Source organism: Maudiozyma barnettii (genome assembly GCF_903064755.1).
Source record: "Maudiozyma barnettii strain CLIB 1767 genome assembly, contig: KABA2_11, whole genome shotgun sequence".
NCBI lineage: Eukaryota > Fungi > Ascomycota > Saccharomycetes > Saccharomycetales > Saccharomycetaceae > Maudiozyma > Maudiozyma barnettii.
The window spans coordinates 141,743-153,635 of NW_024545248.1; the positions used below are offsets into that span (position 1 = coordinate 141,743).

Sequence of the window (11,893 nt, forward strand, 5' to 3'; positions counted from 1 at the left end):
AACTTACTCATCCAGATAGAAGAGACAGAAAGACAGAGACAAGCAGGAGCGAGAACCAGATCGATACTTAAACTAGGGTAGATGTCAACAGAGTATATTGACAATAACTCACGCTCGTCAGATGAGGACAGTGGGACATACGATGAGTGGATCCCATCGTTCTGTTCACGGTTTGGTCATGAATATTTTTGCAGAGTACCCACCGATTTCATCGAAGATGACTTCAACATGACTTCGTTGGCCCAAGAGGTACCGCATTACCGTAAAGCTCTGGATTTGATCCTTGATTTGGAAGACGTCAGTGACGACGAGTCTCAGGGACAGAATAGCTACGACCAGGACGGAGACCACAACATGGATGCTTCAAAGGAGAAAGATGGTAAAGGAAAGACACAGATCGTGAACCGCAGCATCATTGAACATGCAGCTGAACAATTATATGGGTTGATCCATGCCAGATTTATCCTGACGAAACAAGGTCTACAAGCAATGGCAGAGAAATTCGACCATAAACAATTCGGGACATGTCCTCGATATTATTGTAATGGGATGCAATTACTTCCATGCGGACTAAGTGATACTATTGGTAAACACACTGTGAGATTATATTGTCCAAGTTGCCAGGACCTATATTTGCCTCAATCTTCGAGGTTCTTGTGTCTGGAAGGTGCTTACTGGGGCACTAGTTTCCCAGGTGTATTTTTAAAACATTTCAAGGAGTTAGAGGACTATGTTGAACGTAAGGGAAAGGAATCTTATCAACTAAAAGTGTTTGGATTTAGAATTGCAGACCAAGCTATTTCAGGTCAGAGAATGAAGTGGTTGAGACAATACCCTTCGACTGAAGAAGAATGGGATGAGTTTGCAAAATGTGAATTCGAACTACCCCAACCATAACGAGTATCCTTAATAAATAACGATATACATTTATATAATATGCCACAAGTACGTATATTCTACTAACCCTCAAATCTTAGAATTAAAGAACAAATATTTGCATAGATATATATATATATTCGTATATGTATTTTCTTCTCTAATGTTATTACTACTATTTACTGAGGGAAGGGTTGTGTTCTTCTCAATGAATCAATTCGATAGGTTTCCCTGGAGCCCATTCCTTGATGGCCAATGCTAAATTTGCCCAGTATTTCAATTCTACTGTTAGTTTAATTGCTGTGTCAAAGTCTGATTGTGCAAACGCCTCAGTTAATTTTGTTTCGATATCCTTCATACGACTCTTATTCTCCTTCTCTATGGAACAAACATCTTCCTCAGCATCACATTCCGAGAGCTCTTCATGGATATCGATGATCTTCATTAGTAACTCAGGGTCACTATTTGTAATTTGTTTCTTCACTTCATCGTTTGTCAAATCAATCTCATCCAGGATTTTAATCAGATATTGCGACCTTGTCAAAGGTGCTTTCAATGTATGATAGGCCTTGTTCAAAAGAGACGATTGATCCTCAGGCCCCTCCTTAACTACATCCGGATGAAACTGAGCCTGTAAAGACCTATACTCCTTACGTAACTTGGCTTGATCTACTTCCCAAACAGGTTTTTTGTCCTGGAACGTCTTAGGGAATAACTCATAATATGTAGAGATGGATCTCGTAAACATGGCTAAGGGAGACGACCGTATACTCACATTCTTTAAAAGGCCACGGCACAACATACTCGTAAACTTACTAGACCTCTCCTGTTAGCCCATCTATTGGAGCTGCTTTACCACAAACCTAAGAAAGAAAGAGATAGAAAACGTTCCCCTTCTTCTTCAACCATTTTCTAATTCATAGCCTGAAAAATTATTTCAGGCTATGAGAAAATTGAAGGTAGGCAAGTTATAAAATCATAAGAAATAAAACAATAGTCATCTCTCTTTCGATAAGAGGAGAAGGGATTTACCAGACCAGAGTAAGGCATATACAGTCAGCAGAGAAGATCAAGGGAAAGACGAAGAGTTGGTATCATATTGGGTTTGAACAGAATGGATATTGCAGAGAGGCTGATCATGACGCAGCCGATGTACTTCACGGAACCTTGCAATAAGTGTGGCTATTGCAGAGGTGAAAAGGAAGATGTTGAGAACTATTATTCACTTAAGTCACTTTGTAATGGTGGGCATGACCGTAAAGTAGAGAATTGTACGGTGGGGTTTCAATCCGAAAATATGACAATTTCAACGTATGATTCGTTGTGCAATATGGGATATCGTCGGTCAGGCCATTTCATATATAAACCAGATCTGTTACGTAGTTGTTGTCGGTTGTTTACCATCAGAACTACCCCTGACCAAGTGAAATTGACCAAAGAATACAAGAGTTGTGTTAAAAAATTTAAAAACTTTGTTCAACCTGAACAAGGGAAGCCCAAAAAGAAAGGAAATGCTCCTTTTGATTATATTCAGGAATTATCTGAAATTGATAGAAATAAAAGTGATTTTTATACCAGATATGAACCTGCTACTTATACAGAAGAGAAATATGTGTTGTTTGCCCGGTATCAAGAAAGTGTACATAATGACTTCAAACATAACAAGAAATCGTTTGAACGGTTTTTATGTGATTCACCATTCCCTGAGCATATCAAGATGGGTACTGAGGAGGAATGGGAACAATTGAACGAATTAGGTAGTAGAATTCCAAGTTCATTCTCATTGGGAGAACCTTTGAAGAGGCTAGGCCCAGCTCATGAATGTTACTATTTTAAGGATCAATTGATTGCCATTGCAGTGACAGATTTCCTGCCGAGTGGGATGTCTTCAGTTTACTTCATTTGGGATCCAGATTTCAAAAAATGGTCTTTAGGTAAACTGAGTGTCCTGAGGGAATTGTCTTTGTTGAGTAAGACTGATAAACCATATTATTATCTGGGTTATTATGTAGAGGACTGTCACAAGATGAATTACAAGGCAGCCTATGGTGGCGAATTACTAGATGTTTGTAACTCAAACTATGTGTCCCTGGATTATTTGAAAAGAGAGCATCATATTGATCATGGTCATCTATTCACATTTGGTGGAAGTGATAACATTCAAGGTGAAATTGAAATTGATGATAAATTGAATCACGATTTCCAAAAATGCGACATTTCTTCGACAGGTCTGAAAGATATTGCAGAAGGTATATTTGGGATGAATGGTGTGGTGGCCCATAATGAATCTCAACAGGAAGACGTTATTGCGACTATACGGAAGTATGGGATTAACTATCATAGCCAGAACTACATTGATTCACTATACAAAAGTGAATCAAAGTCTGATTCTGATGAGGATAAGGATAGTGACATTGATTCCTCTACAAAACAGCCCCCACAGATGCTGACAACTTTGCCCAATGTCCTACCGGGGCTCGTTCCATTGACTGAGCTACTTTCGATGCTTGAGATGGATCGTATGCGTGAACTGGATGGCAAGCTACTCATTTACAATACCGAATTGCAACAGATAAGACCGATTTTTGATTTCTATAGTGAACCAGAGGAGATCAAGACTACTGTTTGCAACGTCGTCAGGCTCCTTGGTATGCGTCTAGCAAAGAGGGCGCTTGTCATAATTTAAAACATAACCTCATATGTAAAAGTAAAATGTAACGAATATAGCATGAACACGAAACTAACTAAAATTATACCTGACGCTTTGTTTCAATATATATATACACATAGATATATATGTCAGTTGTCGATGGTATAGTGTCGTCTACGTAATCACTTGAGGACTGCATCAAGTGAAAAAAAATGTTTTTTTGAAAGTGAAAATTTCTGACAAAATTTCGATCATTCGATTTTGACATATCTTCCATTCTTTGAAAAGCTCCCAGAGCTAGAATATCTGATTTAGAGCTGTCACATTTTATTGAAACCCTCTATAGTAGTCCAATAATAGTCAGTTGACTGAGCATTACCATTAGCATGAGCAGCATCGAGGAAGTTGTTAGTCTCATCGAGACACTATACTCGCCAAACCCAACCATCGATGTTAATCAAATTCAACAAAACTTACAAGCCATACAAAAATCGAATGATGGTATCCACTTAGCAAATCAGCTATTAACTGGCACATCTTATAGCAGTAATGTGAAGTATTTTGGTGCCCTTACCTTGACTGTCCAACTAAATCTAAATGCGGAGTCTTTCGATACTTTCTGGAGACTTTTCAGCAGTAACTTGGTCCATTTGGTTAGATTATGTGGTATATATACAAGTGACACCCGCACAAATGCATCATTGATGATTGCTATTAAGAAATTAATGTCCAATTTGTCCTTAATCTTTATTACTATTAATGAGACTGAACATATTACACAGGACGACAATGAGCGAATTATTAAACAATGGAATAATCCGATTAATACATTCATTAGGTTATTTTCCGAATATAGCTCAAACCCAGCATTAGCCACTAACTGGACTAATCTGGAAGATCCTATGATAGTCCAATTGTTGCAACAATCTATTAATTGTGATGTCTCGTACGATGATCTTTTAAAATTTGTTGCAACATCTCAAACGTTTAACGAATTATCATTAACCTTTACAGAGATTATTATTGAAGATCTAACAAAATATCAATCCAAAAAACATAATGTAACAAGAATTCACCAAATAGTGCATGAACATCTATATATTTCCACCATGGCATTGTTAAACATCAATATTACTTTACAATTAAATCACATGTATAACATTACAAAGTTGCAACTCAATGACATTGTATTCAAATGTACCTCTGCTTGGATCAATTATATATCTATGACAAGACATATGTCTTCAGGTGGATCCATGAATTTGTCAGAAATCTTTCAAAACTTAATGAACTTAATGTGTCAATCATCAGAACAAACAGATAATTTTTATATTGCTGAGAAAATATTATCCATTTTTGGTAATGTATTTGCTAATGATCCAACAATTATGGGCTTTGATTTAAGACAACAGATAGAGGTCATCTTCTTGGGGATCTCACGTGCCTCTAATGCAAACATCGATACCTCTAAGAATGCATGGATGTTACAATATATGAATTATTTAGTGACCAACGAAATGACCGATGAGTTGAAAGAATTGGCCATCTGTATTGTCGATTATTTACAAATCAGTAATTTAGATGTTTGTAATAAATTATTCACTTCTGTTCATTCAAACGATACTAATATATCTCAAGAATATATTAAAGTTTTACTTCAAATGACAAATTTTCCATTAATTCCTGTTCAGCAAGAATTCTTTTCTGTAAGAATGGTTGATTTTTGGGCCGACTTGGCTGATTCTTATATTAATCTACCAAATGAGGCATTGTTACCCAACTCTACTCAAATTGGTATTGATATTTTCCAACAAGTCATTAACATCTACTTACCCAAAATTTCATTACAAAATAAACAAACGATTATTGAAGAAGATCCCCAAGATGAATCAGCTGTTCATGAATTTGATGATTTCAGAAGTGCAGTAATAGAATTAAGTCAGAACTTATGGAGCATCTTAGGCAATGAACATCTAACGAATATGCTTGTTGGAGGAATTGGTTCATCTGATGCTTCTACCCTACCTGAAGATGGTAAGATGGCTGTGTTTTACCAAATTGAAGCTATGGCATTTATTGCCAATGCTTTAATGTCTGACATGAACCTTTCAGAAAGCCCATGGATTTTGAACATATTACGCAAGAATCCATTTTTTATGCGAAACATTCTGCTCTTATTCCAGGTTAGTATCCAAATGTCAGTAACAGATAAAACTGTAGGTATGTTAAAAATAAATATGATTCGTTCTAGTTCTAAAATGATAGGCACTTTAGCTGGATACTTAACAAGCAATGAATCGGACTTAAGTCAATGTATTCAAACTCTTTTCCAAGGTTTGGAATCTTGTTCTGGAGATCAATCATCTAGTAGAGAAATAAACGATACGGTAGAAGTTATGATTATAAAAACAATATCGATTATATGTGACATTTGTCGCCAACAACTGTCAGGACAGTATTTGGATCATTTCATTGGTGTACTTTCTTCATTACTACAACCAACAGCCACAGTTTCCAGTTTCACCAGAAGTACTTTGACCAAATCCGTTGGTTACATTATTGAATGTCGTGTTCAAAATGGACCAGAAGAACAAGGTAAATATATTGTTCAGATTCTAAATATGATTGAGGATTTAATCGACCAGTGTTTGGATTCTCCAGCTAATGTTCAACACGAACGTAAGGATTATGTCTTAAATTTATTAGGTTGTATATCTGAATTTGGATCCTCAATGATTCACGACGAGGACTATGAATCCCCAGCATTGATCCAGCAACTACAACAGTATCATGAATTTTGGAAAAATGACCCATTCCAATGTCGTGGGAAATTATTGGTGCTCCTCGAAAAAATATTATCAAGTCCAGTATATAATAAGGATTCTGGTTTTGTAGAGGTATGCTGCCTGATCCTGGGTAAGGCACTGACTCTACCAGACCAGGATCCTCACTTCTTGAGGTATTCGATGTCTGATATAACGAACGTGATGTTGAAATATGTTCAGGTTGTCGAGCTATCAACATCGCTCCCTTTCTTTATTTATTTGCTAGAAAGGCTTGTCATTCAATTCAAAACACAACTTAGTATCGATGAATTTGATTACTTGTTCAATGAGTTGTTCATTAAATATTACGATACTTTGATTGGGAGAGATCCCGATCTACTACAAATGATGATAAATTTTGTGATAACTGTTCTTGATAAAGCGCCACATTTGGTTATCAACAGTAAATGTTTACCGGTATTTATCATTCCACAATGTTTAAAACTGTTACCATCTAATGAAAAGTTTACTATTGTCGCAGTTACTAAATTCTGGACTAAATTTATTAATAATAGAAGGTATTCCCAAGCAGACCTTACTGGGATGCAAGCTCTTATTATGGCACATGGTCAAGAACTAGTATATCAAACAATGTATGGTCTGTATCATACTCAGAGATCTGACCTGAATTCCTATACTGATCTAATCAGAGGACTGGTAGCTAAATTTCCAATGGAGACTAAAGGATGGCTTGTTAGTGCTTTACCACAGATATGTGATAAACCTTCAATTCATGAAAAATTCGTTAATAGATTGTTCGTTACAAGAGGAAGTCGAGCGGCTGCAAATGTTATTCTAACGTGGTGGTTGGAATGTACATCTTTGCCCTCATACTAATCTAAAACAGAGCACATACAGAACAATTATATAGATATATATTTAGTAATAATAAATAAGCTAAAAAAAAATCTAATTCTGGTAAACATCTCGTTCAAAGGCGCATCAGCGGCTAAATTTGAACAAAAAAATTCAAAAAATAACGTCACAGACAGGATTCGAACCTGCGCAGGTAAAACCCAATGCCTAATTGCTGTTTCAATGAAATAGCAGGGCATCGCCTTAACCACTCGGCCACTGGGACATTTTTATTGGTCAAATATGTAACATGCTTGGCCTTTTACCTTAGTCAAAATTGTGAATACAGATTGGCAGAAGAGTATATCTGAATGGAATTTGAATCGTGAACTGTTAAACAGAGTTACTGTTGTTAAATGTTGAATATGTAGCGGCAGCACTAAAAAGGCTAACATTAGCTTAACCTATCTGAAGGTGAAGGTGGCTAATATAAGTAGAATTTAGAGTGTGCTGCACTGTCGTATATATAATAACACATGATATATACTGCATAATGTAGTATTCGTTCCCCCTACATTGGGTTTATTGGAGCTACATAGTCCAACGTTACTATGTACAAAAGATGAGCAGTTTAACAACAGCAACTCTGTTTAACATTAAACTACACATTTTTGTACTTAGTAACGTTAGACAACGTAGTTCTAATTGTCGGAAATATATTATGTAAACGTAAGTTTGAAATCGAGAATATACGATTAGTATTCGAGTTGAAATTATCGGACATAGTTATAGATATTCAAATGTATAATCTTGTGGTTTTTTTTATGTTATATAAAGTAAGTCTATATAAGGAAGATTGTATAGATATAAAGTTAGAATATAATTGTTTCCATAATTTACTTTATATATTTTTATATAAGATGAAAAAAGATCAGACGACTATAAGTTGATTTTATAATATAATAAAATTTGTTCAGTTAAATAGAAGATGTCTAATATTCAATTTTCCCATCAATTTTCCCATCATATATATTATATTAAGAGCTTCCTTTTATATCATTTTCTTTAAAGATTTTTATTTCCTCAATTACATTTTCATTTCTGTTTAGTTTGACTCTTATCAATGGTTGACTCTTAACTGTTTTTGACTGTTACCAATAACTATGCCTAAAGGTATATCTTTACCTATTGAAATTAAGTGTGATACATATTGCTCATAATTTCTGACAAAAATATCACACATATATTTTGCTTTCTTAACATTAAAACTAAAGCTACGCATTCACCTCTATACCAAACCCTATAAATAATGAACGAACATAAGTCTAACACCAATATGTCTGCTTCAGCTCACTTATGTCTTTTTCAGTGCAAGTTTGGTAAACGAGTTGATCGATTCCCATGATTTTAGAACCAAATTTCCGGAAGTCTATGGAAGTGTTGTTTAAGGATTTCGAAGAAAGGGGGATTGGACTAACTAAATGACATGGTATTAAAAATACGTAGTCTAAGAGGGTACTCGATAGTATAAACTGAGAGTCCTTCTCCACGATAGACCTGCAGTTGGCAGAGGAGAGGGGGGACCTAGACTGTTTGCCTGATCTCTTTATTCATTGGGATGAAAAAATGTCCTGCAATCTACAAGAAAGTGACAACCGAGTTACATCCTGTGATAGGTAGCAGAGAATACAATACACTAAGTTATTGTAAAGCCATCACACTGTCTATAAACTTGAAAATTTGCCCACAGGACCTTATATGCAAGTTCAATAAATTTTGGATACCGATTTTAAACGCAACACACCTCCAGTTAGGTAATAGGTATCGGGATAGATAAGGGAGATATGCGTTTGGGATTTGTACTCAGGCGGTATTTTGCAATCTGGAACGAGGAAGTGGACCCGCTTATACCAGTGGAGCCTTATACTCAAATGGGTAGTCAGAAATTGATGACGATTGTGATATGCTTCCTTCATATTAGTATCCAGTCCAACCAATGCTCTATGAACTATTTACTAAGGGGAACACAAAACAGTATGTTGACTACTTAAGCAAAACAGAAACGTATATATATGATGATGATGATGGAAGAGGAAGCTACTAAAGATCGTTGGAGACTGAAGGGAATATAGATGGCTACATACAGAGAGGGACCACAGACCACATTTATTCTATATGGACGAGAAGAGCTCGAAAGGACGAGTGATGAATATAGCGACGAACAAGAACAAGTGTAAATAGAATGGACGTGCGATATATTGGCTCAATTAATCGGAACTTTCCAGGATATATTATAGAAGCTGGACCATCAACGAGCAAGCTAATGTTTTTCTGAGGATATAGCGACAATGAATAGTTTATATACTGTCCAAGAACTTTAAATAAGTGTAAATATTAAAAAGTTGTAGGAATATACTTCAAAATACCACTGATAATGTTGATATTTATAATTTAGAACACAGACTTTATAAATAGTAAATTGTTTATTTTTTTTTTTTATATTTTGTTGAAAATGGTGTCTATCCGGAAACTTCATCATTATGCTCCCAGAGTAAATAAAAACACAAAAGTGACAAATATAAAATATAAAATTGTAAAGACAAATAGAATTAGATGCAAACACTTCAGTATGAACAAGAAAATAGAAAATAGACTAATACAGATCACACACAAACAACATAGTTCATGGAATCGTAGTTCTTCTAATCCAATTTAAAAAATGTGCAACGCTCTCTTGGCAGAAAAGAAGCTGGCACTCTCAATGGATCTAACCAAGAACAACAAACATTATTGCCTTCCATCATCATCTCTTGGAGTAATCTATGGAGCAATTCTAGCTAACTTCCATTAATGCCGTGAGCAAGTTTAACAAAGCAGCAGCGCACTGATTTCCCATGTGTTTCCTATATGTTTCTGGCGGTCCTATATATTTCCATTGATGGCTGTTTTGTGGCATTTGAAACCGACTAATGCATAACCTGTGGAAATTGTGCCGGTAAAGAGAAACAAGCTTGAAACAGTTCAGAAACAGTTTCCACTATCCTGCCATCTGACAGCGTTCCGCTCGAAATGCGCCGCACCGCACCACCGCACCTGTTTCAATTTTCAGATGTTACCGGGGTGCGTTAGCAGTTTCCGTATCGTTTCTCTTTTGTTTCCCACCCCAATTTCGTTCTTTTCTAGATGAATACACGCATGCAACTTTACCCCAGAAATTAGCGTTTTTCCTGAAGCCTGAAGGTGGTTCTCAACACACCCATGCACCGCACATAGGTGTGCTGGGATCTGCCACTCTGGTATGACATAATATACACAATCTAAGTTGTAAGATCAGGGCAGAAGGACACACTGTGGATTAAACAACATCCACATATATCTCTGGAATAGGAAAACGTTTATTTATTTGTTTGGAGGGGGTATTATACAATATGTACGAATATACATGATGGTGATGGTGATGGTAATGGTAATGGCATCAGTACTCTTGAACAGAGGCTTTGTCTGAAAACATTTGAGACTCCGGAATCCTATCAATCTTTCGCCAAGTAGTATACAGAGCCGGGTTCCATGCCATACTTTTAGGGTCGTCGAATGTGGAAACCTTTTTGAGGGCCTCTGCCCTTGCCACAGCAACAGTACCGCCTGCACGTTCCAGTTCGATCGCAGCTCTCTCCCTCAGAAATTGTTCCATCGACCAGGTGAGGTATCTGTCTTGAACTGCCTCAGGCAGTTCATGATACTCTTCAATGGTCATACACTTGGCCATCTTCCTGAAATTGTATGTGATGCGGACAGGCATGCTTTAGTTTATTATGTATTTAGTTTGGTGTACTGATAGACGACTTAGCAACACTATTTCATTTTTGCAAAGAATGAATACATGTCACTCTGTTACCGCTGGAACCGGAGAAGTTGTGGTTACTTTTATATGTTTTGATACCGAAGATGTGGTTACCTTGATTAGTAAATTATTATTACCCATTGGGTTATGTACTGCAATATGCTACTTCTACATTATTGTTTTCTTGTTTTCTTGTTTTCACCTTTTGGCTATTCATGTAACTGCCAACTACCTGAGTCGTTCTACCAAAATGTCGAATGTATGTAAAATTCCCACATCTTTAATACCCTTTCTGGTTATTATCCAACGATCACATTGCACAGCGTTATGTGACATTCCAGCTTTACCTCATCTGTCACCTCTTTTTTCGGTACCGCCGCGTGAAAGGAGGGAGGGCGACGACGTTATACTTGACTAAAATTGGAATTCATGCAATACCTCTTGGAACGACTCACAATTGTCTGGTTGTGTAAAAGAGTACCCTAGAACAATGCGATTAACAACGGCAAGTTACAAGAATCTAGTGCTGTTTGAGGTCTTGAAAGAAATACCTTTTGAAGTTTTATTTTGTCAGAATGAACGGACCAATTGCTACGGCTACTCTCCTGAAGAACACAGTCAAAAGTAAAATATTTGGTTTTACCTTTCCTTTTTTCCAATAATACGAAATTCAATTTGCGTTTACCCATTTTTGTTTAGTGGTACAACGAAAAAGGTTTTCTTTTTACAACATTATATAACTAGTTTTTACCTACCATCATTATCAAAAGTCAAGACAGATATTAGTTTCTAAAACGTTCTTTTTTTTTCGTATAAAAATGGAAGGCATCTTGCAAAGTACTCGATTCATAATTCTTATCCTTCAGTAATTTAAAAACCTTTCTTAAAAAACTATACAAAAACAAA

At 36.2% G+C, this 11,893-nt stretch overlaps 4 protein-coding genes and 1 non-coding gene across 5 annotated transcripts; 3 read left to right on the top strand and 2 right to left on the bottom strand.

Moving 5' to 3' along the window:
• Nucleotides 1-81: 81 nt before the first annotated feature.
• CKB1 (casein kinase 2 regulatory subunit CKB1) lies at nucleotides 82-897 on the top strand (the record flags this gene model as incomplete). Its single annotated transcript, XM_041552623.1, has 1 exon — nucleotides 82-897. One exon carries the CDS (start codon nucleotides 82-84, stop codon nucleotides 895-897), a length of 816 nt encoding a protein of 271 aa, XP_041408557.1.
• A 184-nt stretch (nucleotides 898-1,081) lies between these two features.
• On the bottom strand, nucleotides 1,082-1,678 carry JAC1 (J-type chaperone JAC1; the record flags this gene model as incomplete). Its single annotated transcript, XM_041552624.1, has 1 exon — nucleotides 1,082-1,678. The coding sequence occupies one exon, from the start codon at nucleotides 1,676-1,678 to the stop codon at nucleotides 1,082-1,084; it is 597 nt and encodes a 198-aa protein (XP_041408558.1).
• Nucleotides 1,679-1,990: 312 nt separating this feature from the next.
• ATE1 (arginyltransferase) lies at nucleotides 1,991-3,562 on the top strand (the record flags this gene model as incomplete). Its single annotated transcript, XM_041552625.1, has 1 exon — nucleotides 1,991-3,562. The coding sequence occupies one exon, from the start codon at nucleotides 1,991-1,993 to the stop codon at nucleotides 3,560-3,562; it is 1,572 nt and encodes a 523-aa protein (XP_041408559.1).
• Nucleotides 3,563-3,912: 350 nt separating this feature from the next.
• Nucleotides 3,913-7,188, top strand: KAP122 (Kap122p; the record flags this gene model as incomplete). The annotated part of the gene is made up of 1 exon (XM_041552626.1): nucleotides 3,913-7,188. The coding sequence occupies one exon, from the start codon at nucleotides 3,913-3,915 to the stop codon at nucleotides 7,186-7,188; it is 3,276 nt and encodes a 1,091-aa protein (XP_041408560.1).
• Nucleotides 7,189-7,331: 143 nt separating this feature from the next.
• On the bottom strand, nucleotides 7,332-7,432 carry KABA2_11S01650. Its single transcript is given in 2 exon segments — nucleotides 7,332-7,377; nucleotides 7,395-7,432. It is a non-coding gene; the product is annotated as a tRNA-Ser (tRNA).
• Nucleotides 7,433-11,893: the final 4,461 nt, after the last annotated feature.